At 42.1% G+C, this 26,534-nt stretch overlaps 1 protein-coding gene across 4 annotated transcripts in view; it reads left to right on the top strand.

Moving 5' to 3' along the window:
• Positions 1 to 26,534, top strand: part of slc5a6a (solute carrier family 5 member 6a) — a 114,858-nt gene that overhangs the window by 57,268 nt on the left and 31,056 nt on the right. For all 4 annotated transcript variants that reach the window (XR_009654366.1, XM_060917321.1, XM_060917318.1 and 1 more), the window contains exons 6-14: positions 8,996 to 9,150; positions 11,902 to 12,042; positions 19,101 to 19,230; positions 19,646 to 19,734; positions 19,828 to 19,940; positions 23,214 to 23,281; positions 24,085 to 24,171; positions 24,783 to 24,961; positions 25,550 to 25,653. Coding sequence is in view for 3 of the 4 variants with exons in the window: in XM_060917321.1 (XP_060773304.1) it covers positions 8,996 to 9,150; positions 11,902 to 12,042; positions 19,101 to 19,230; positions 19,646 to 19,734; positions 19,828 to 19,940; positions 23,214 to 23,281; positions 24,085 to 24,171; positions 24,783 to 24,961; positions 25,550 to 25,653 (1,066 nt within the window). In the remaining variant the exon portion in view is untranslated. The remainder of the gene's footprint in view (positions 1 to 8,995; positions 9,151 to 11,901; positions 12,043 to 19,100; positions 19,231 to 19,645; positions 19,735 to 19,827; positions 19,941 to 23,213; positions 23,282 to 24,084; positions 24,172 to 24,782; positions 24,962 to 25,549; positions 25,654 to 26,534) is intronic.

Consider the following 26,534-nt stretch of genomic DNA (forward strand, 5'->3'; position numbering starts at 1 on the left):
CCACATGCTGGAGGTCCGCACTGCCGCTCCAGGGTGCAACCCACATGCTGGAGGTCCGCACTGCCGCTCCAGGGTGCAACCCACATGCTGGAGGTCCGCACTGCCGCTCCAGGGTGCAACCCACATGCTGGAGGTCCGCACTGCCGCTCCAGGGTGCAACCCACATGCTGGAGGTCCGCACTGCCGCTCCAGGGTGCAACCCACATGCTGGAGGTCCGCACTGCCGCTCCAGGGTGCAACCCACATGCTGGAGGTCCGCACTGCCGCTCCAGGGTGCAACCCACATGCTGGAGGTCCGCACTGCCGCTCCAGGGTGCAACCCACATGCTGGAGGTCCGCACTGCCGCTCCAGGGTGCAACCCACATGCTGGAGGTCCGCACTGCCGCTCCAGGGTGCAACCCACATGCTGGAGGTCCGCACTGCCGCTCCAGGGTGCAACCCACATGCTGGAGGTCCGCACTGCCGCTCCAGGGTGCAACCCACATGCTGGAGGTCCGCACTGCCGCTCCAGGGTGCAACCCACATGCTGGAGGTCCGCACTGCCGCTCCAGGGTGCAACCCACATGCTGGAGGTCCGCACTGCCGCTCCAGGGTGCAACCCACATGCTGGAGGTCCGCACTGCCGCTCCAGGGTGCAACCCACATGCTGGAGGTCCGCACTGCCGCTCCAGGGTGCAACCCACATGCTGGAGGTCCGCACTGCGGAGGTCCGCATAGACCAGCCGGCTATCGGCAGGGAGCTGTAGCGCAGCCAGTTGCGCCTCGCCCGTTAGCAGGGGGAGGAGGCGCGCCGTTCCACCGGCCAACCCCACGCCTCGGCTGCCTGCTCGAAAAGGGCGAGGAAGGCTTCGGGGTTGTTCTGCGGACCCATCTTCGTTAGGGTGAGGTGGGGAGGGTCCACGGCGGTGGTGATCAGGGCCCCTGCTGATGCGAGCAGGTGCCAGAATGCCTGGCGATCTTCCTGTTACACCAGCACCAGGGCTTCAAAGCATTGTTCTTGCTCCTTCCGGAGGGCGATCAGCACCTGGTGCTGGCTCTGTTGGGCCGTGGCGAGGGCATGGACCAGGGCATGGAAGGGGGAGGATTCCATGTGGCCGTCCCCTTCTGCACTATCCCGGGTTTCAGCACCACTGTAGTATTATACCAGGTGGGTGTAGCACAGAAGCACAGCAGTCCAGAACTGAGTTCTCAATAACTTTTTTTTATTTTCAGCTTTTCAGCGTTCACTCATCCACACACACGTGTTCTGGTCAGGAGAGCCCCCTTCCTCTGCTCTCCTTCTCCTCTTATAGGGCGCGGTCACCTGAGGAAAACACACAAACGCAGGTTAATTCCTGTCAGGTGCAGTGATTCTGCCACTTACCTTCCCTGACTCTGCTCTCCCTTCACAGACCGACACTTGACCATGCCCCCGCTGCCAGAGCCATGTTCACCTTTGGCACGGAGAACTCAACATCTGGTTTTCCCAAAAGCAAGTTGAAATGTGAACTCATCTGACAACAGCGCATGTTTCCACTGTCTTTCAGTCCATCTGAGATTAATTTAGGCCCAGAGAAATCGGCAGCATTTCAACATAAAATTGATGAATGGCTTCCTCCTTGCATAATACAGTTTCAGGTTGCATTTCTGGATGCAGCGGTGGACTGTTAAGTGACTGTGGTTTTCTGAAGTACTCCTAAACCCATGTCACATTATTTGTCACTTTAGCATGCTGCCTGAGGGCTCGAAGGTCACACACATTCAACAGTGGTTTCCGACCTTGCCCTTTTACGCACTTGGATGTCTCTGAATTACTTGAATCTTTTCACAAAAGATTGTGAACTGAACTGTATTGTACTGTAGATTTTGAAAGACATAAAATCTTGCATGGAGAAATGTTCTTTTTGAATTGATAAATTCTCTCACGAATTTTGGCTAAAGGGGTGAGCTATGACCTATACTTGGTTGCAGGGCTCGAAATTCGTATAGTATATTTTTTCACCAGCCAGCCGGACTAGTTACCTTCCATAACTAGCCAAACAGAAAATCAACTCGCCAAAATTTGTTCATGTATGAATTTTACTCAGGGGTGAAAGTAACTTTTATTTCTTGCCATTACTGTTATTTTGAGTCATAGTGCACGCACGCAGCAAGCGCCAAAAAATACACCTAATTATTTATTATTGTCTACTTATCAAGCATTCACTAGGACTTCTTATCACTCAGTAGTACTAGTATAGTACTTTTTTTACTCACTCTTTCATCCACCTGTATCAGTTTTTGATGATAAATAAATTGCAAACATCATTTCAACAACACAATCGTTTTAATAACTTTTTTTTTTTTTTTTTTTAGCTGAACAGTTGAAAACTAACTTTTCATTTTGGACATTGTGTCTACTAAAACACTTTGGATACCAGTTGCGCACGTTGGTGCAAGATGGTTAAGCAGTGGGCTCCGCGCACTATCTCGCCCGTTGTCTGCCGAGTGAAACACGGAAGGAATTCACTTCAGACATAATTCAGAGACAGGTCAGAATGAGTTATATGCAATGTATATTGAGGAAAACGTGTTGCTTTTGGTAAATTGACGTTAGCAGGTGTGTTATGCTGAAAGTGCTTCCCCCCGAGACAGTATATTTTTCTTTCCGGTACGGCCAAATCTTCTAGTGGTACGCCGGACCGGCCAGGACCGGCTTACTTTCACCCCTGATTTTACTTCTGTCAAAAATAACACAAAAGAGAGTAGTTACCATTGTTCATGACTAATGTGCATTTATTTCAAGAACCGGAGTATTTTGATACTGTTGTTAAATACATAAATGAGAACAACACAGAGCACCATAATATAATATCAACAAATAATAATATATTGGACTTTTTTCCCCCGGTCTGCAGGTTGGGATGTCTGTAAACCAATCAGGATGCTCTTTGTCTAGCATGCGCTTCATGAACAGGCGCACACGCAGTCTCCCTCGCGCACTCCGTCATATGCGCGATGCAGACATTAATGTTTCGCGTGCACGCTCTTGCTCACTTGCTCTAGATTCCAGGAGATATTCTCCAGTTTGCGGGCATCAGGGAGCCATGATCAATATGCGGGAGACTCCCGGAACTTCCGGGAGACTTGGGATATCTGTTATAAGCATGCGCAGTAGTGAAAAAACCGACAGTCTGACCGTCCTGCCGATAAACACATCGATTAACACAGACGCGGCACGCGCTTAATATGTGGCGGCTTTAGTTGACTGTGTGTCTGAATCTTCGCTTCATATATCTTTTTTATTTTCAACTCGCCAGCCGGGCTGGCTAGTGACAGGAATTACTCGCCAAATGACAAATTAACGCTACGTTCACACTGCAAGGCTTAATGCTCAATTCCGATTTTTTTGTGAAATCCGATTTTTTTGTGAGGTCGTTCACATTAACAAATATATGCGACTTGTATGTGATCCTCAGTATGAACGAAAAGCGACCTAAAAGTGTTCCGCATTCGCATTGCAGGATACGACGACGTCACACGCAGTGAGCATGGCCAGTGTTTACGGAAGTAAAACCGCCCGGTTGCGGTATGGCCCATCCAATCTAGCTTGAATAGCTGCATCCCCCCAAATGGAAATCAGCTCCCTAACCTCTGCGTCCTTCCATTGAGAAGATTCAGAACCTTCACAGCCCGAAGCGTCCCTCGCATTGATGTCATGCGCAGGGGCGCAGATACGTTTTTTGAACTGGGGGGGACAAAAAACTGGGGGGGACAAAGCTGCCAGCAAACCAACCCCAACCCCGATATGCCTGTCAAACTTGTTGTTAGTAACCATAGCAACCAAGCTCGAGCTCGCAACCTGTGCAGTCTGCGCAGCTCAACCAACCGAATATCAGTCTTTGTTTTGTTTTATGTGAGTTGTTGCAACTATGTATACACTGCTGTGCACCTCAATAAACCGAATCGTAATTAGTCTTTTGATTTTTCCGTGAGGTTTGCCTTATGCAAAGAAAGACAGCATAGACGTTTTTTCCTCCCTATAAGTGGGGGGGACCGAGCGAGGTGAATTTAAATCTGGGTGGGACGAGTCCCACCCTCTATCTGCGCCCGTGGTCATGCGCCATGTTGTTGTAACTTTTTTTGAGAGACCCGCCGCCTACTTCAGCGCAGAATAGTGGCGTTTGTGGCTTGTTGATGACGTGCAAGGCGGATGAATGCGACCTGGCGGTTCAGACTGAAGTCGCATATGAAAAGAGCGGATAGGAATCGGAATTAGGACCACATATCCAAACGGCCTGGGTCGGATTTGAAAAAATTGGATCTGTGTCGTTCATATTGTCAATAAAAGATCGGATACAGGTCACATATGGGCGAAAAGATCGGATTTGAGTCACTTCAGCCTGCAGTGTGAACGTAGCCTAAGTCACCTCGGGCGACTGGACCACCGCGAATTTCGAGCCCTGTGCTTGTAAAGACTGAGCCTTTGGTGCATGCTCTGTTTATACCCAATCATGTTACCAATTAATCTGCTTATTGTGGATTCTTCCAAAATGGTGTGACTTGAATATCCTATAAATAGTTCAGTTTTATTTTGCCTCTGTCCCAACTTTGAGTGTGTTGTCGGCATCAAATTCTAACTTTGCTTATATTTACAAAATACAATTAAGTTGGTCAGTAAAAGTATTGAGTCTTTTTTTTTTTTTTTTTTGCACTTTTGTCAGTTAAATAAAGGTTCATGTTAAGTATCAAATGACAGATTTTTGTTTTTATTAAATTTTGGAAAATATCCCAACTTTTCTGGAAATGGGGTTAGTAATAAGTCTATCAACAAAGCCTATTCACAAAAGGCTTGGCTAAAAACATTTGTTTAGTCTAGACTTAAACACTGAGACTGTGTCTTAGTCTCGAACACTACTTGGAAGGCTGTTTCATAGCTGTGAGGCTTTGTAAGCAAAGGCTTTGCCCTCTGCTGTAGCCTTCATGATTTGAGGTACCAACAAATAATATATAATGTCTCTTTGCACAGGAGGTAAATCACTTTTTAAGCTGATTCTTAAATGTCTGAAAATGTTAAGAAATAATAAAACTTTGTCTGGCTAGCTTAGTCAATAGAGCATGAACTTCTAATCAAAACACAAGAAAGACTCGTATCTGTAATGGCACCCAGATAAGGGAATGAACTTCCCTTGGCTCTGCAAAGTTTCTGGCTGTTTTCAAACAAACTAAAGATATGCCTCAGTTAAAAAAAAAAAACCTACTAACGAAAGTAAAAAGTACTTTAACTACAGTGCCTTGAAAAAGTATTCCTATCCCTTGAACTTTTTCACATTTTTCCACCTTACAACCACGAACTTAAAAGTTTTTTATTGAGATTTTATGTGATAGACCAACACAGAGTAGCACATAATTGTGAAGTGAAATGAAAATGATAAATGGTCTTCAAAATTTTAAACAAATAAAAATCTGAAAAATGTGATGTGCATTAGTATTCAGCCCCCTGTACTCTGATGCCTCTAAATACAATCCAGTGCAATCAATTGCCTTCAGAAGTCATCTAATTAGTTAATAGAGTCCTACTGTGTGTAATTTACTCTCAGCATAAATACACTTGTTCTGTGAAGGCCTCAGTGGTTTGTTAGAGAACACTGAAGAACAAACAGCATCATGAAGACCAAAGAACTCACCAGACAGGTCAGGGATAAAGTTCTGGAGAAGTTTAAATCAGGGTTAGGTTATTAAAAAAAATATCCCAAGCTCTGAACATCTCAAGAAGCACTGTTCAATCCATCATTCAAAAATGGAAAAAGTATGGCACAACTGCAAACCTACCAAGACATGGCCGTCCACCTAAACTGACAGAGCAAGCAAAGAGAGCACTGGTCAGAGAAGCAGCCAAGAGGCCCATGATCACTCTGGAGGAGCTGCAGAAATTCACAGCTCAGGTGGGAGAATCTGTGCACAGGACAACTATAAGTCATACACTCCACAAATCTGGCCTTTTTGGAAGAGTGGCAAGAAGAAAGCCATTGTTGAAAGACAGGCATAAGAAGTCCCGTTTGCAGTTTGCCAGAAGCCATGTAGGGGACACAGCAAACATGTGGAAGAAGGTGCTTTGGTCAGATGAGACCAAAGTTGAACTTTTTGGCCGAAATGCCAAGCGCTGTGTGTGGCGGAAAACTAACACTGCTCATCACCTTGCACACACCATCCCCACTGTGAAACATGGTGGTGGCAGCATCATGCTATGGGGATGCTTTTCTTCAGCAAGGACAGGGAAGCTGGTCAGAGTTGATGGGAAGATGGATGGAGCTAAATACAGGACAATCCTGGAAGAAAACCTGTTGGAAGCTGCAAAAGACTTGAGACTGGGAAGGAGATTCACCTTCAAGCAAGACAATGACCCTAAACATATAGCCAGAGCTACAATGGAATGGTTTAGATCAAACAATATCCATGTGTTAGAATGGCCCAGTCAAAGTCCAGACCTAAATCCCATTGAGCATCTGTGGCAAGACTTGAAAACTGCTGTTCACAGACGCTCTCCATCCAGTCTGGCTGAGCTTGAGCTATTTTGCAAAGAAGAATGGGCAAAAGTTTCAGTGTCTAGATGTGTAGCTGGTAGAGACATACCACAAAAGACTTGCAGCTGTAATTGCAGCAAAAGGTGGCTCTACAAAGTATTGACGCAGGGGGGCTGAATACAAATGCACATCAGATTTTTATTTGTTTAAAATTTTGAAGACCATTTATCATTTTCGTTTCACTTCACAATTATGTGCTACTCTGTGTTGGTCTATCACATAAAATCTCAATAAAAAACTTTTAAGTTGGTGGTTGTAAGGTGGAAAAATGTGAAAAAGTTCAAGGGGTGTGAATACTTTTTCAAGGCACTGTACATTCTATCAATGTTTTTAGTTTAAAGTTATTCTTAGATCCTGCCCTATTTGCAATACTGTAAGGACATGTTTTCACTGAAGACTTCAAAGCAGAGTGTCTTGCAAAAGTATTCATCCCCTCTGGTATTTGTCCTGTTTTGTTGCATTACAAGCTGGAAATAAAATTCATTTTTGTGGGGTTAGCACTATTTGGGTTACACAACATGCCTACCACTTGAAAGGTGCATTTTTTTTTATTCTTTTAATAGTGACACAATTATATTGCATTAATGGCATTTAGCAGACACTCCTATCCAGAGTGATGTACAACATACCCAGAGCAGCCTAGGGGGTTAGGTGTCTTGCTCAAGGGCACTTCAGCCATTCCTGCTGGTCCAGGAAATCGAATCAGTGGCCTTTTGGTACCAAAGCTGCTTCTCTAACATTAGGCCATGACTTCCCCCATGTAATTAAGATGAAAACACAGAAATCTGGAGTGTGCATAGGTATTCACCCCCCCACCCCAAAGTCAATACTTTGTAGAGCCACCTTTTGCTGCAATTACAGCTGCAAGTCTCTTGGGGTATGTCTCTATTAGCTTAGCACATCTAGCCACTGGGATTTTTGCTTATTCCTCAAGGCAAAACTGCTCCAAATCCTTCAAGTTAGATGGGTTGCTTTGGTGTAGAGCAATCTTCAAGTTATGCCACAGATTCTCAATTGGATTGAGGTCTGGGCTTTAGGCCATTAGGCAATTCCAAAACATTTAAATGCTTCCCTTTAAACCACTCCAGTGTAGCTTTAGTGGTATGTTTAGGGTCATTGTCCTGCTGGAACTAAGAAATAAGTAAGCCTGCTGGAATGTGAACCTTCGTCCCAGTCTCAAACCTCTGGCTGATTCAAACAGGTTTTCCTCAGAATTGCCCTGTATTTAGTGCCATCCATCTTTCCTTCAGTCTTGACCAACTTTCCTGTCCCTGCAGATGAAAAACATCCTCACAGCACGATGCTGCCACCACCATTCTTCACTGTAGGAATGGTGTTCTCAGGATGATGGGAAGTGTTGAGTTTGTGCCACTCATGGGGTTTCCCATGATGGCCAAAAAGTTCAGTTTTAGTTTCATCTGACCAGAGAATCTTCCATGTGTTTGCCCACATGCTGTTGGGCAAACTCCAAACTTTTTTTTCTCTCCTTGAAGCAATGGCATTTTTCTGGCCATTTTTCCATAAAGACCCCCTCTGTGGAGTGTACAGCTTAAAGTGGTTCTATGGACAGATACTCCCATCTCCACTGTGGATCTTTGCATCTCTGATTAATGCCCTCCTTGCCCTGTCTGTGGGTTTTGGTGGGCGGCCTTCTCTTGTCAGGTTTGTAGTGGTGCCATATTCTTTCCATTTTGCTATAATGGATTTATTGGTGCTCCCTGTGATATTCAAAGTTTGGGATATTTTTTTATAACCCAACCCTGATCTATACTTCTCCACAACTTTATCTCTGACCTAGTTGGAGTGCTCCTTGGTTCTCATGTCACTTGCTTAGTAGCGTTGCAGAGTCAGGGTCCTTCCAGAACAGGTTGATTTATACAGACATCATGTGACAGATCATGTGATACTTCAATTGCACACAGGTAGATCTTAACCAAATAATTATGTGACTTATGAAGTGAATTGGTTGGACCAGCTCTTATTTAGGGGTTTCATACGAAGGGGGTGAATACCTTTGCACACTCATGATTTCTGTTTTTTCATCTTGATTATTATTTGTGTCACAATAAAACAACAATTTGCACCTTTAAAATGGTAGGCATGTTGTGTAAATCAAATGGTGCTAACCTTCCAAAAATCCATTTTAATTCCATCTTGTAATGCAACAAAACAGGACAAACACCAAGGAAGATGAATACTTTTGCAAGACACTATATATAGGGGTTCTGGAGAGGAGCATATGGTCAGGTGTGTGTGTGCGCATAATAAATACGTGTAAATACCTAAATGGTATTAAAATAGTTATTAAATTTGTTTAAAAGTGAAAGTAATCTGATTGGTTTTGAGCTCTTATTTAAAATGGCAGCAGAAGTGATAATTTTTATGGCACAAGCTGCTTAACCGAATTTATAAAACACTGTAATGGGTATCTTGCTCATTCGTCTGTGTACAGGGTGGCCTGAAAGCAGTTATCTGGACAGATGTGTTCCAAACGATTGTTATGTTTGCTGGGCAGCTGGCTGTAATCATAGTGGGTGCCCACCAGGCGGGTGGCATCACAGAGGTGTGGGCGAAAGCCCAGAATGGCAGCCGTATTTCCGGCATCGAGTGAGTCTCATTTTTACTGTAAGCACCCACGCAGATCAGAAACAGTTTGATTGCTTGAGCACAAGATCACATGGAAGAAATTTGACTTGAGAGTTGATCGCATTGTTGGAAGCAAAATTCAAGAAGAGCAGAATGCAAAAAAAATTTAAAAGAATACTGGTAGTATTAAAGATCATATAGAAGACATGAGTATTTTATAGCCCCAATTTCAAAAAAAAGTTGGCCGTTGTGTAAAATGTGAAAAAACATTAAGAATTTGCAAATCATGGAAACACAATATTTCATAGAAAATGGTACAAAGGCAACATATCAAATTTTGAAGTTGAGAAATTTTGTTTTTTGAAAAATGATTGTTTTGAATTTGATGCCAGCAACACATTTCAAAAAAGTAGGGACAGGGGCATGTTTACCAATGTTTTGCATCACCTCTACTTTAAACAACACTGTAAATGTTTGGGAACTGAAGAGACCAAGTGCTGTCATTTTGAAAATGAAATGTTGTCAATTTTAGTTGCTCAACAGTTCAAATGTTTTCAATGGTAGACTCTGGGCTGTAGGCAGACCAGTTTAACACCCAGACCTTCTTACTACGGAGCCATACAATTGTAATGCATGCAAAATGCAGTTTGGCATTGTCTTAGTGAAATAAACAAGGCCTTCCCTGAAAAAGATGTCGTCTGGATGGCAGCATGTTGCTCCAAAACCTGTATATATCACTTAGCATTAATGGTGCCTTCCCAGATGTGCAAGTTACCCATCCCATGTGCACTAATGCGCGCACACCGCATCCCCCAATACCACCACAGATGCTGGCTTTTGAACTGTGTACTGATGAGCCAGATGGTCCCTCTCCTCTTAGCTCAGAGGGTATGCTGTCCATGATTTCCAAAAATAATTTAAAATTTCGATTAGTCAGACCACAGGACACTTTACCTCACTCCACTGTAAATGAGCTTGGGCCCAGAGAACACGGCGGTGTTTTTGGATGTTGTTTATATATGGTTTCAACTTGCATTATGAATGCAGTGATGAACAGTGTTCACAGGCAATAGTTTTCTGAAGTGTTCCTGTATGGAATCAATTTTGTGCCAAAATGTTCATACAATACTTTTGAAATATCAAACAAAAACGACAAATCAAAATACAAAAAAACAAAAAAAAGTCAAATTTCTTAGACTGGCAAACAAATTATTCATGTAATCCTGCAAAATATCAGTCTATTACTCTTCAGAAACCTTTTATTTTTGTTCCGCGTCTTTCTCAGTTTTGTTTGATGTAATTTATTTTGGTTGCGATTCCAGTTTTCTCGTTTGCGCTCCCTGACTTTTTGCTTGCAGTTTTGGCACAAACTTCACATGTGGGTGGGCTGTCCAGGAAAGCATTCCCATTGGGTAACTTGTATTTGACTGACAGCTCCGCTCAGCGATTCCCCCGGAGGCTATTGCGGCCATTTCCTACTCGGATTTTGGCGGACTGTTTGACGAGTGACCGATCCATTGACGGTAAACAAGGATGGAGTGGCGACTATGATATTGAATTAATTCAACAAAGTGTAAATTCAATATCATACATGTAGTCGCCACTGAAGTCCACTCGATCCTTGTTTACCGTCAACGGATCGGTCACTCGTCAAACAGTCTGCCAGAATCCGAGTAGGGAATGGCTGAGCGTAGCTGTCAGTCAAACACAAGTTACCCAATGGGAATGCTTTCCTGGACAGCCCACCCACACGTGAAGTTTGTGCCGAAACTGCAAGCAAAAAGTCAGGGAGCGCAAACAAAAAAGCTGGAATCGCAACCAAAATAAATTACGTCAAACAAAACTGAGAAAGACGCGGAACAAAAATAAAAGGTTTCTGAAGAGTAATAGACTGATATTTTGCACGATTACACAAATAATTTGTTTGCCAGTCTAAAAAAATTGACCTTTTTTTTTGTTTTTTTGTACTTTGATTTGTCGTTTTTGTTTGATGTTTCAAAAGTATTGTATGAACATTTTGGCACAAAATTGATTCCATATTCCTGAGCCCACACAGTCATTTCCACATCAGAATTGTGTCTGGTTTTAATGCAGTCTCTCTTGAGGACCAGAAGATCGCAGGGCAACTAATGTTGGTTTTCGTCCTTGTCCCTTGCATTCAGAGATTTCTCCAGATTCTCTGAATCTTTTAATGATGTACCATAGATGATGTGATCCCAAAATTCTTTGCAATTTTACATTGAGGAATGTTATTCTTAAATTGTAGCACTATTTGCCCACACAGTCTTTCACAGAGCGGTTAACTCTTGCCCATATTTACTTCTGAGAGACTCAGCCACTCTGGAATGCTCTTTTTATCCCCAGTCAGAATCCTAACCTGTTAACAATTAACCTAATAGCTTTTTTGTAACATTTACAGAACTTTTCCAGTTTTGTTGCCCCTGTCCCAACTTTTTTTGAAACCTGTTGCTGACATCAAATTCAAAATGAGTGCATATTTTTCAAAAAACAAAATTTCTCAGTTTCAACATGTGATGTGTTGTCTTTGTCCTATTTTCAATGAAATATAGGGTTTCCATGATTTGAAAATCATTGCATTCTGTTTTTATTTGTTTTACACAGCGTCCTAACTTTTTGGGAATTGGGGTTGTACGTTAGTCCAGATACAGAACATACAGGTTGAATGTAAGCTGCAAGTCTGGTGTCGTGCATCATGCCTGTTCTGCATTGTGTATTGTCCTTCATCTATCACTCTTGTGTCTGACCCTTCAGGCTGAACCCTGACCCTCTGGAGAGGCACACGTTTTGGACATTGGCTGTTGGGGGTATCTTCCTCATGCTGGCACTCTATGGAGTGAACCAGGCTCAAGTCCAGAGATACCTCAGCTCCCGTTCTGAAAAAGAGGCCATCATGTCAGTTTCTCACATACTCACCTCAGTTTAACCTGGTGTGTGCGTGCGCACGTGCACACACACCAGAAAAAGTTGGGACAGTATGTTGAAATCGAACTTAAAACTGAAAACAATGATTTGTAAATAATCTTTGACCTGTACTGCACTCACCTTTTTTTAAAGAAACACATTTCAGTTCTGATTCTTGCAAACACAGTTCAAAAAAAGTTGGGAGGGTAAAGCATTTACTGCTATAATGTTGCCATTCCTTCTCACAACACTCAAGATGTTTAGGGACTGAACACATCAAGTGATTGTCAGAATGCAGGCACTTACGGATGTAAATGCAGAGGAGAGTAGGGAAGCAGACTGACAACAATGCCAAAATGATAGACTAGAAGCGAGGTCAGGAAGCAAGCAAGGGTTGGGCGATCGGCAAACAACGCAGAATAGATGAGACAAAGCGCGTAAATGAAATAAGACTAGCAAAGGCCAGAAAATCGAGATGCAGACAGAAAAAACATTTTGGTCTCATCTGTCCACAAAACATTTTTCCAATAGCCTTCTGGCTTGTCCGCATGATCTTTAGCAAACTGCAGACAAGCAGCAATGTTCTTTTTGGAGAGTAAGGCAAGGCAAGTTTATTTATATAGCATATTTCATACACAGTGGCAGTTCAATGTGCTTTACAGAAGTAAAAGCAGAACAGTAAACAATAGAAAATAAAATTACATAAAATAATTGGGGAAGAAAAATAATAAGAATTAAACAATAGTAGAAATAAAATAATAAAATGAAATAAAGTTCAAAAAAGGAATCAGCCTCGAGATTAATTATTATTATGGGTTTAACTTAGAGTAGTGGCTTTTTCCTTGCAACCCTGCCATGCACACCATTGTTGTTCAGTGTTCTCCTGATGGTGGACTCATGAACATTAGCCAATGTGAGAGAGGCCTTCAGTTGCTTAGAAGTTACCCTGGGGTCCTTTGTGACCTCGCCGACTATTCCACGCCTTGCTCTTGGAGTGATCTTTGTTGGTCGACCACTCCTGGGGGAGGGTAACAATGGTCTTCAATTTCCTCCATTTGTACACAGTCTGTCTGACTGTGGATTGGTGGAGTCCAAACTCCTTTAGAGATGGTTTTGCAACCTTTTCCAGCCTGATGAGCATCAACAATGCTTTTTCTGAGGCCCTCAGAAATCTCTTTTGTTCATGCCATGATGCACTTCCAAAAACGTGTGTTGTGAAGATCAGACTTTGATAGATCCCTGTTCTTTAAATAAAACAGGGTGCCCATGCACACGATTGTCATCCCATTGATTGAAAACACAGGACTAATTTCACCTTTAAATTAACGTTGGCCCAATCCTAGTGGTTCACATACTTTTGCCACTCACAGATATGTAATATTGGATTATTTTCCTCAATAAATAAATCTCATCTCATTATCTTTAGCCACTTTATCCTGTTCTACAGGGTCGCAGGCAAGCTGGAGCCTATCCTAGCTGACTACGGGCGAAAGGCGGGGTACACCCTGGACAAGTTGCCAGGTCATCACAGGGCTGACACATACAACCATTCACACTCACATTCACACCGACGGTCAATTTAGAGTCACCAGTTAACCTAACCCGCATGTCTTTGGACTGTGGGGGAAACTGGAGCACCCGGAGGAAACCCACGCGGACACGGGGAGAACATGCAAACTCCACACAGAAAGGCCCTTGTCGGCCACGGGGCTCGAACCCGGACCTTCTTGCTGTGAGGCAGCAGCGCTAACCACTACACCACCGTGCCACCCCTCAATAAATAAATTATCAAGTATAATATTTTTGTCTCATTTGTTTAACTGAGTTCTCTTTATCTACTTTTAGGACTTGTGTGAAAATCTGTTGTTTTAGGTCATATTTATGCAGAAATGCAGAAAATTCTAAAGGGTTCACAAACTTTGAAGCACCACTGTATGAACTAGTTAATTTTAGTAAGCATGCTTTCCCCCCAATACTTATTCTTTAGCATTAGATGGGTGCGATGACTGCCAGGATGACCTGTAGCAAGTGACGAATGGGCCCATGCGATTAGTCGACCTTGAAATTGCTTGGGCATGTAGAGTAGACCAGGTGGGAGGTTATTTGGAAGAATTTGTCGTTGAGCGTTCCTTATCTCTTGGTCCGGGTCCCAGGTGATGGATTGTACAAAACATTGAGTTGGAAGAATGGGGTGGTTTACAGAATCTTGGTGCATGGAACCAAAACTGCAAGATAGAGCATCGGCCTTGGTGTTCTTGGAGCTGAGGCGAAATGAAATGGTGAAGTTGAACCTCGTGAAGAACAGTGCCCACCTGGCCTGGTGAGGGTTTAGCCTCTTAGCTTGCTTGAGGTATTCCAGATTCTTGTGGTATTCCAGATTCTTGTGGTCCGTGAGAATGAAAGAAGGGTGAGTGGACCCTTCGAGCCGAAGCTGCCACTCTTTGAGAGCTAGCTTAATGGCAAGCAGTTCCCTGTTGCTGACGTCATAGTTCCTCTCTGCAGAAGAAAGCTTTCTTCTCGAAAAAACTATGGGATGTAGTCTGTTTCTCACCAAACCGCCGAGACAGAATCGGGGTTTCACTGGAGGTGCTTTGGTCCCTTCTTCAGCAAAGTCGTTAAGGGGTAGCTATAGTGCTGAAGCCCCTAATGAACTGGTGATAGAAATTTGCAAACCCCAAAAAGCACTGAAGCTTTCTCACAGAAGTAGGTGTGGGCCAGGATGTAACCGCGGAGACCTTGGAGGAGTCCATGCTAACTCCTTCGGCACTTATAATGTATCCTAGGGAGGAGATTCAAACCTGATAAACTCATTTCTCGGCTTTGACGTAGAGGTGATTTTCTAGCAGGCAGTTCAGGACGGTTCTGACGTGTTTCTTGTGACTTTCTTCATATGGGAAATAGATCAGGATGTCATCAATGTATGCAATGGCATATCTACCTAGCATGTCCCGTAGCACGTCATTGATGAAGCACTGGAACATGCTAGGTGCCGAAGAAAGACCATATGGCATCACCCGGTACTGAAAATGGCCGGCGGATGTGCTGAAGGCGGTCTTCCATTCGTCGCCCTTTTTGATCCCGATCAAGTTGTATGCACTGTGGAGATCCAACTTGGAAAAGATCGTAGCTGATCTAAGTTGTTCTAGTGCTGCAGGAACTAGTGGAAGAGGGGAAGGGTATTTTACCGATACCTGGTTCAAACCTCTATAATCAATACATGGTTGCAGTCCGCCGCCTTGTTTCTCCACAAAAAAGAAGCCTGCAGGAGCCGGCAATTGAGACAGGCAGATGTATCCTTGTTTAAGGGCCTCTTGGATGTACTCTTCCATGGCAGTGTGTTCCTTCTGGTATAAGGGGTAGATACGCCCCCCTGTGGTGGTGATATGCCTGGCAGTAGGTCAATAGCACAGTCTTGGGGCCGATATGGTGGTAGCCCGCGTGCCTTTCCCTTGCTAAAGACCTCCTGCAGGTCCATGTAACACTCTGGGATGCCATCCAGGGAGTCAGGTTGAGGACTCTCCACAGTAGTGGATGAAACATTGACTTGGAGATGAGAGATACAGTTCTGAAAACAAGTTGGAGACCATTGGAGAATTTCCTTCTTCTGCCATGAAATCAAGGGATCCTGAAGCTGCAACCATGGATAGCCAAGAATAAGATCGTGACTTACAGTATTAGTTACAGAGCGAGATGTGTTCAGAATGCCCACTTGGATGTGGAGCAGCGTGGTCCACGAAGTGACGAAGCCCTCTCCTATTGGTCCTCTATCGATGATCCTAATGCTGAGTGTGCTCTGCAGGGGGACCGTGAGCAGGTTGAATTTCTGCACGATAGAGTGGCTGATGAAGTTCCCTTCCGCCCCTGAATTGATAAAAGCACACAGGACGGGTCAGCGTCAGTAATACTGGCACTTTAAAAGACTTGGAATTACATTTTCTCACCGGACTCACAGTGCGTGTAGAACCTTCTGCTGGAGCTGTACGGGACGGACGAATGGGACAGTGGTTGAGCTAATGCTCAGAGCTCCCACAGTAGAAGCACAAACCCTCCCTTCTCCTTCTCTCGCACTCAGAGCGGGACAGCCAGGTGTGTGAGACCTCCATGAACGAACTGTCCTCAGAAGTTGTGATAGGCTTAGCGCTTTCCTGAATGGAGGGGTGGTGTGCCAACAGATGATGGAGTCAAATGGCTAAATCGATAAGGGAGTCCAGTGTGAGTTGTTCGTCCTGGCAAGCTAGTTCACTAAGAATTGCAGGACGTAGACATTGGCGAAAGACTGCTTTCAAAGCAGGTGTGTTCCATCCACTGGCTGCTGCTAGTGTTCTGAAGTCAGGAGCATATTCTGCTACACTTCGGGGACCTTGTGAAATGGACAGCAGACTTTCACTGATTTTGATACCCTCCGGTTCATGGTCAAACTCTTAGACTCAAACAGAGACTAATTGTTCACAAGATGTGGTTTGCTCTTGGTTCTTGTTCCACACTGCACTTGCCCAGCGTAGCGCTTTGCCAGTGAGGAAAGAAAGGAATTTGGTGATCTTATGTTTATCGGAGAGGTTCGGTATGGTAGCGAAATACATGGAGCATCGAAGCAAGAAACCCTTACAGTCGAGAGCATTTCCAGTTGTAGCACGGGGCTGGGAAGAGGCTCAGGGTGCGGTAGGAGGGCCTGTGACATCACGGTTGCTAGTTGTGTCATACAGGTGTTGAGACACTAGCATCTGTTGATGTTCTCCCAATAAGCGTCCCTGAGCGTTCAAAGCAGTCTGCTTCGCCTCTTCCTCTACATCCATGGGGGTGAAGTATCCTGTCAGAATGCAGGCACTTACAGATGTAAATGCAGAGGAAAGTGGGGAAGCAGACTGATGACGATGTCAAAACAATAGATTAGAAGCGAGGGTCAGGCAATCAGCAAACAACTTAGAATAGATGAGACAAAGAGCGTAAATGAAATAAGGCTAGCAAAGGTCAGAAAATTGAGCGGCAGATAGAGAATAGCAAGGCTTGGTATGGACTGGATGAAACAGATCTATACTTCGCATGGGAGTGGTGTTTTGAGAGTAGCTTAAGTAAGGGACAAGCTAATTAGGGAGATGAGTGTAAGCTGTGATTAATACTTTGGTGACAGAGGGCGCTGTAGATATTGGGGCTTGTAGTTCTGAGTGTCCATGTTTATAGTTTGTGTCTTTGGCAGGTTTACTGACTGTGATGAAGCGTTTCAGGTGTTATTTTGTCCCATTCTTGCTGGAAACAGGTCTTAAAGTGTGACTATACAACTGTACAGGGTTGTCAGTCATATATATATATATATATATATATATATATATATATATATATATATATATATATTTTTTTTTTTTTTTTTTTTTTTTGTCTCAAAATTCGCCACACGTTCTCTATTGGGGACAGGCACCCTCTTTTTCTGCAGTCATGCCTTTGTAATGTATGCAGAATGTGATTTTGCATTGTCTAATTGAAATACCCCTGGAAAAGATGTCATCTTGAAGGCAGCAAATGTTGCTCCAAAATCTCAATGTATGTTTCTGCCTTAATGCTGCCATCACAGAAGACTAAGCTACTTTTGCCAAGGGCACTGACACAACCCCATACCATGATGGACCCTGCCTTTTGGACTTGTTGCTGGTAACATTCTGGATGGTCCGTTTTATCTTTGGTCCAGAGCACATTGCATCCATTTCTTCCAAAAAAAAAAACCTGGAATACTGATTTGTCTGACCACAGTGCACATTTCCACTGTGTGATTGGCCATCCTAGATTCCTCCAAACCCAGAGAAGTCGACAGCACTTCTGGACACAGTTAACATAAGGTTTTCTTTTTGCACAGTGACATTTTAACTGAAATTTGTGTATGTAACTCTATATTGTAGTGTTTGAAAAGGGTTTGCCAAAATAATCCTGAGCCCATGCAGTTATATCAGCTGTAAATGAATGACTGTTCTTAATGCAATGCCATCTGAGGGATCAGAGATCATGGGTGTTCAGCTTAGGCTTGTGCCCTTGCCCTTCACACACCGAAATTTCTCCAGATTCCTTGAATTGTTTAATAAGCACTGTAGAGGGCGAAATATCCAAATCCCTTCCTAGCCTTCTTTGAGGAAGATTGTTTTAAAACATTTCAGTAATTTTTCCTCATGCATTTGTTGACAAACTGGAGATCCTTGGCCCATCTTTGCTCCTCAAAGACTAAGCCTTTCCTGGATACTGCTTTTGTACTAAATCATGATTCCAATCACCTGTTGACGTCACCTGTTTCAAATCACATCATTATTTAATTGTTTTACCTCATTACTAGTCCTGCCCCTGTCCTGAATTGTTTTGGCATGTGTTGCAGGCCTGTAATGCAGGAATGAATGTATATTGTCAGGGTGTAGGCACTTACAGTTGCAGGCACAGGAGAGAGCGGGTGTGTCAGAAACTGGTAACCAAATCATAATCCAGGAAATGTGGTCATGGTCAGGCTAAGGTCGGTCGACGTACGAACAGAATATCAGAGACTAAACGAGGTTGAGGTTGGGAAATAAATAGAAATGAGGCCACAGGAATACTGAAACAGGAAATCAAGGCTCGGTAAAGTCAGGTCGCAACACTGAGCGATACTTCACATCTATTTGTTTGAGTGTAGCTTATATAGGCAGGGAGATAATTGGGGAATGGGAAACCATGTGATTAGTATTCTGGGGGGGGGGCTGTGGTGCTTGTAGTCCATTGCGGCCATGTCGGCACCATTACTGACACACATTCAGAAATTAAATGAAGCTGGCCTGACAAAACATGAAATATCTTGGGTTCGTGCTGTTGGCAATGAAATGCAAGTCAAAGTAAATTTAGAAATCACTGCTTTCTTTATTTTTATTTGGATTTTCCAGACCGTCCCAACTTTTTCTCATTTGTGGTTGGAGAAATTAATGGTTTAAGTACTGTGCATGTGTGTTATTCATTTAGGTAACTTATGTACTTTTTTTAAATAGGTTTTCTGGCTTTCTGCTAAAATACTACTAACATACACTTTTGTCTGTTTTCTGTCATAGGTCCTGCTATGTGGTGTTTCCATGCCAGCAGATAGTCCTGGCACTAGGTTGTCTCATGGGACTGGTCATGTTTGCCCGCTATGGTGAAGACAGTCCCTTGGACAAGGGTTATGTCCAGACCAATGACCAGGTCAGAGTCTCAATGGCTTTGTTTTATCTTTTTTTTCCCTGTTGAACTCTTCCAGGATGTTTCATTCAGCTGTGCTTATGGTCTTTTCATGTCTCAGGAGCTTTCTGAAAAATTCTCTTTTGAATCTTCATATAATAACCTCGTATATAATCTGCATATAATAACTTTGCAATTTGATTCATGTCCCTTAAGCTGCTTGTCTATTTTTAAGTGGTATAAAAATAAAATTAAATTGAAGAAAGGAAAACTTTAAAATGACATGGTGTAATTGTGATGTTTTGTCTTATGAGTTCTAATGAAGCTCTTTAATGAGTCATAAACTGTCAAGATCATAATGCAAGTCTATTTGCATTGACTGGATAAGATTTATTAAAAGGTGCTCAAGAATTTTTTTTTTCCAATTCCATTTCTGTAGATGGTGTTGTATTTTGTGATGGATGTGCTCAGAGACCTTCCTGGTTTGCCTGGACTGTTTGTTGCTTGTCTTTTCAGTGGGGCTCTCAGGTAAAGGCCTCACATTAATGAATTCCTCAAAAAAATCACATATTTAGTCCTTGGCTATGATCATATCTATTTGTTCCCTTATTCTCACTGTAGCACAATTTCATCTGCCTTCAACTCCCTGGCAACTGTAACCCTGGAAGATCTGATTAAGCCCTTTTATCCTGGCATGACCGAGGCACGAGCCACGCTGCTATCCAAAGGCCTAGGTGAGCAGTGCTTTAATTCTCCCAAGCAGGAGAGGACAGTGTTCATAGAACTTAAACTGTATTTTTTAAACATAATAAATAAACGCAATGGGCTACTTGCACAAAGCTTCTGGTTTCATTCATCAGGGGTTCTGGGTTTCCAGTTTGTTCACTACAGTTATAACTGAAATATTTTACAGCTGGTGTCTGCAAAAGCTCCTGTGACATTCATAGGTTACATCAGAACATTTGCAAAAGCCCTTTCTAGCAAGTTGGAGAAAGGCTTCATCATAACTACACAACAGAAAAGAACACCTGAGCGAACACTAGCCCACACAGTTCACTGTACAGTAGATTGTGCTGTTACTAACTGGGTGTCTTCAGCTGAAACTGGATACCACCCACGATATTAGTTTCTAGATCAGCCTTTCTCAACCGGGCTGCCGCAGCACACTGGGGTGCCATCTGGCTTCGTTAGGGGTGCCATAAAAAAATTATATATTCTAACATCGAAATAAATAAAATGAATTAAAATTCCAAAAAACGATAGTTACGCTAATGCAGATCATTGCCGCCTCATGCATCATCAAAATTTGTCTCACGTCCCCCTTTCCCATGTCACAACATCACTGCCGGGGTCAGCGTATGGTCAGTGTGACTGCGTATATTTTATATGGGGGTGCCTTGAGAATTTGCATACTTCTGAAGGGTGCTGTGGCTGAAAAAAGGTTGAGAAACGCTGTTCTAGATACATGTAGTGAATTGCGTGGGTTTTTTAAATTTATTATTATTATTCCTTTTTTTTTTTTAAACCATGATAACTCCTATGCAATAAAGGTAACTATTGCTAATGTATGATGATGATTTATTATTATTATTATTATTAATAATAATAATAATAATAATAATAATAATAATAATAATTTGGTTAATTTTTGTTTGTTATTATACAGTGGCTTTCTTACCCACACAACGGGCCATTTTATATTTCTTCTATTTAAAGAGCAATGGTACTGCACTTTTTGCTGGTATTCTCTGACTCTCCATGGCTTTAATTAGCTGATCGGGTGTAAAATGTCTACCACAGACCTTACAAGAGTGAAATGGTGAAATAGTCATGACTATTCATTTTTGTCAACCTGGAACGACCATCATTGAACAGAGGTGGGTGTCTATGACATCTTTTATCAGCCACCTACAATGCAGCCATCAGCATTCTGATTCGGATTCTATGATGATCCATGAGAGGATAAATACTGGATACTCCCTAGTAGTCAGACAGAACTGAGGATGCCTTTAGGATGAGAGGCGAAACGTTTTCAAGAATTGTCAAGCAAGTCCAGTTGCTCTCTTCAACCAACCACAGATTACTATGTACCTGGACGACTGAGCTTCTTCACAGATAGTCATGACGTAGGTTTTCTATCCATCTTCTCCTGAGATCACACTGAACTGGGAAGCTGTGGAAGATGAAAGCTGTAAATTTTTGAAGACACTGTGCTGAAAGGGATCCAGCAGTGCTCATTATACTCCTTCCTTTGTCTGAAAATACTCACTGGCCACTTTATTAGGTACACCATATACCTGCTGTTTTATGCAATTATCTAATCAGCCAATCCCTTTACAGCAGCACAATGCATAAAATCATGCAGATACAAATCAAGAGCTTCAGTTAATATTCATTTCAAACATCAGAATTGGCAAAAATTGTAATCTCTGTGACTTTCACTGTGGTATGGGTGTTGGTGCCAGATGGACTGGTTTGAGTATTTCAGAAACTGGTGATCTCCTGGGTTTTTACACACAACAGTCTCTAGAGTTTACACAGAGTGGTGCGAAAAACAAAAAGCACTGAGTAAATGACAGTTTTGCGGGTGGAAATGCCTTGTTAAGAGAGGTCAGAGGAAAATGGCCAGATTGGTTTGAGCTGCCAGGAAGGATATAGCAACTCGTATCATCATTCATTACAACTGTGGTGAGCAGAAACGCATCTTCTGCAACAGCAAAAGACTAAATTGGGTTCCACTCCTGCCAGCCAAAAACAGAAATCTTAGAATCAAGAACAAGTTCCTATTAACATGGCCGGTGAGTGTGTTTAGTCTTTAAATACCTTATGGTGGACACTCCTTTTGATTGCATTACAAAGAGGGGGAAAAAAAACAGCACTGATGAATGTAAACATGCTACCAGAAACTTGATAACCACACAATTTCAAAATGGAAATTCATTATATATAGCCCTGAGTGCAAATAGCTCATTGTGATTTATTGTAGTTTGTGTGCTTCCTAGGAGCAGATGTGTAGTGTTTTGTTAATATTTATGTGCTTTTCTCAATATTGGAGGTATAATATGTTAGTACAGTAAATAAGTGTATTAAAGGGAAACTCCTGTATTTTTAAACATGGACCCTATTTTTCCAGCTTTTTTGTGTCGAAGTATTTACTAGGGACAAAAACTATGTAAATCGGTCCAATATTGAATTAGAACACTATAACGGGCAACAGAAAAATAGCTGTAATGTAATACTATCGGGCAAACCTTCCCATCAAAGTAAGCCACATGTTTTGACCATTAGGCCACTTGGAAAGTCAAAGTCCCTCTCATGCCAGAATCTGGTCTTCCCAGGCAGTCTCCTGTCCCTGTACTACCAGCTCTTTAAGGTGTATGGGTGCGGTGCCGATCTCGGTTTCGATAGCCCTTGGCCTCTCGCCTATACAGCTAGGGTTACGGTGGGGTGGGGGGCTAGTCCTCTGGTAACCACGAGAGTTTGACTTCCCCACTCGCATCTGTATTGCAGTGTGCCTTGCCAGATGGGTAGTTGGATCGTGAGTAGAACTCGCAATCTCCTGGTCAAGAGGCAGACACGCTAACCACTAGGCCAATTCACGGTCCATGAGGCCACTTACAGGCTCATAATGTTAGAAGTGTCTAACGATGTGGAAAGGATCTCGACAGTTATGTCTGTTTACCTCAATAATTATTAAAGGAACTGTAGAAAATGACTGTTTCTACACTCAGTATTTTATACTTCTTCTGGCCTCTGATGCAGCAGCTCATTCAGTGCTTGTTGTCGATTATGGGGCTGTTGTCTAATGTTTATAGCCATTTGGCGGTTGCCGATTATAGCATTCTAACTCAATTTTGGACTGATTTCAGTTGTTTTTGTCCCTAGTAAAATTTGGGTTCAAAAGATGGGTAAATCATGCTCAAGTTTTTAAAAAAATTTCTGGAGTTTCTCTTGAAGGATTTTTTTTAAATCAAGGTTTTGAAGAATCTTTGCTCCATTTGTCTCAGCTCTTGGCTATGGACTGGTGTGTCTAGCTATGGCTTACATCGCTTCTCTAATGGGCTCTGTGTTACAGGTATGGACCAGTCTGTTTGCAATAGTTAGCATGCAACTACTATAATACAGCAATAATCATGTAATAATATGATGCTCAAATTTTTGTGACTCGCCCTGTTTGGATGGTATTTTGGGCAGCTTTTTTACCTACTGAAACTTGAAAGCAGCACAAGTAGCTCTCTCTCTTTCACTTAAGTCATAGCACTGTTCACCTGGAATGAGAGTCTCGTGAGAATTGTGTGGCAGAAAGTGGCACTCTGAATAAGTCCTAATGAAGTTAACTATGTAGAAAATTTAGTAGTAGAATAATGCTCAGATGTTGCATTATTTCTTTAACAACATAGTTTGGACAGTCGTTCAAGCTCTAACTCTACTATAACACAGAGTGTGAGAGGCTGGTGAAGGAACAACTGCTTATCACAGCTATAATGTAAGAGAGAATAGGAGCTCACTTATCTGTTGGACATTCCTCAACATTAAATCTAACTATAAACCATTAAAATGTGTAACTTTCATACATTAGTAAATTAAACATTTTAATTGTTGGTAAATCGCTGTGGTATAACCAGAATAGCACACTAGACTGTGCTTTTATACAAATATAATGCACTCTGCTTATGTGCCGTACTCCCAACACCACTCAAGTATGATTTGGAGTGCGATTCTTTATATTCCTGATTCGGTTAATCTCTAAAGGTATAGTGTGTATTAAGAGTCTTGCAATAATGTACATTATAATAAAAGTTTTAAAGTGCTAAAATTTCTACAGTGTGCAAAAAGTTCCTGCATACTTTTTGTCTTACTTTCATGTAATCCTTTCAGGCAGCACTCAGTATTTTTGGGATGGTTGGTGGGCCTCTTCTTGGCCTCTTCTGTCTAGGCATGTTCTTTCCCTGGGCCAACTCTATTGTAAGTGCACTGTTGCTCTCTCTAGAAATACTGTATTTGTCTCAAAGAAGCATTCATATGATTTAAGTAATATTGCACAAGCAAGAGTGCTGTTGTACTGCATATCAGCATAGCTGTGAATGAGGCTGCATGTAATCACAACTATGCTGATATTTGGTACAACTGCAAGTATGATGTTGCAACATTATTTATACAACAGTTCAATTAACAAGAAATTAATATTGAGTAACTGACACAATATGGCCAAATTGGCAGAGCTGGACAGCTTGATTGTGTGTTGCTATGCCAACGGACAGACTGACTGACTGCCCATAGTAAGTGTAGTAATGGTTTCAATGTAACCATGTAATACTAGAATTGGAATTTTATGTAGCAAAAGCAGACAAGCTAAGTAATACGCACAGTGAAATGTCCCACTATTGTTGTACCAAACATCAGTGCTCTTTGAACATTTGCTTGTCCAAACACGTCAGTAGACCAGAGTGAACTATTGGATAAGCAAAAGTAGCAGAGCTCAGTACATTTGTTTTATGATGGGAATGTAGGCGTATGTGTGTGTGTGTGTGTGTGTGTGTGTGTGTGTGTGTGTGTGTGTGTGTGTGTTTCTCCAGGGAGCAGTGACTGGTTTGGTAGCAGGACTGATTATGGCTTTCTGGATTGGCATTGGCAGCTTTGTCTCCCGTATGCAAGCACCCGGAACACCCATATTTAATACCACAATTATTCATGACACAGGCAACACAACTGCCATCATGACTACTGTCATCACCTCTCTTACAACAAAACCCAGGTAAATCTGAGGAAGCTCACAAGTGCAATGTTTTTCCTAAGCCTTTTATTTGTTTTTGTTTTTTTAGCTCGTGAAATCTTTTTTTTAAATCAGGGGTGTTTTAATCATTTAAATTGCAGAACGTATTTAAACGTAGCAACCTCTATGTAGCAGACGTTATTATTTATTATATACAGACATATATAGACAGTTATTAAGAAGTTTAACATAAAGCATCATCTCATCTCATTATCTCTAGCCGCTTTATCCTGTTCTACAGGGTCGCAGGCAAGCTGGAGCCTATCTCAGCTGACTACGGGCGAAAGGCGGTATTTGTTAACACGCTGCATTTGAAAATTATTTTTGTGTGGGTGTGTGTTTTTGTGATTGTCATTATTTGTACAGTTCATCGCAGTTTAATTTCTGTATAAACATTAAAGTATCAATGGGGTGGTTTATTGACTGTATTTAACAAATACTGAGTTGCTTGTAAGGTGACACCCTGTTGTCCAATCATTTTTTAAAAGAGCCTGTTCATCAAAACTGAACTGACAAAATTTTTCTTTGAGTTGAAGATTTATAAAATAACCCAATATTTTGTCTCTGTAGGCCCACTGGACTACAGGCTATCTATTCATTGTCCTACATGTGGTACAGTGCTCACAACTCTGCCACAGTTGTAATGGTAGGACTGTTGGTCAGCCTTCTCACTGGTATGTGATGCTGTTTATACTGGATGATAATATAGGGTAAATGTGTTCATGTTGTTTTACAACACCTATCACAACTGTAGTGACTTTATCCTATTTGGAAACACAGATAAAACATAACTTTATTAATATACAGTACAGTGTCTCTCATATTTTGCACACTTTAATGTGTTGTACTAACCCCATTTCCAGAAAAGTTGGAATATTTTTCATAAATTCAATAGAAACAAAAATCTGTTATTTTTGTTAATTCATGTGGACCTTTATTTAACCGAGAAAAGTACAAAAAAGATTTTCAGTAGTTTTATTGACCGACTTATTTGTTTTTTGTAAATATAAATGAAGTTAGAATTTGATGCCTGCAACACAAGCAAAAAAAGTTAGGACAGAGGCATTATTACTATTGTATTACGTCACCTTTCCTTTTAATTACACTTTTTAATCATATGGGAACTGAGGATACGAACTGTTGCAGTTTTGCAATTGAAATTTTTGTCCATTCTTGTTTGATACAAGACTTCAGCAGCTCAACAGTCTGTGGCAGCCATTGTCTGATTATCCTCTTCATGATGCACCATACATTCTCAATAGAAGGCAAACCTGGACTGGCAGCAAGCCAGTCAAGCACACTCACTCTGTGTCTACAAAGCCATGCTGTTGTAGCCTGTGCAGAATGAGGCCTCAAATAAGCATGGACATCCCGGGAAGAGATGTTGCCTTGATGAATGTCTCTCTAAAACCCCAATATATGCCTCTGCATCAATGGTATCTTCACACACATGCAACTCGTCCATGCTTCAAATGGAATAAATACATTGTGGGTAAATTAAGAAGAAGCCTTTATTTTTGTCACATGTACACTCAAGCACAGCAAAATTCCTGTT

This window comes from Neoarius graeffei, chromosome 3 (assembly GCF_027579695.1).
Source record: "Neoarius graeffei isolate fNeoGra1 chromosome 3, fNeoGra1.pri, whole genome shotgun sequence".
NCBI classification, from domain to species: Eukaryota; Metazoa; Chordata; class Actinopteri; order Siluriformes; family Ariidae; genus Neoarius; species Neoarius graeffei.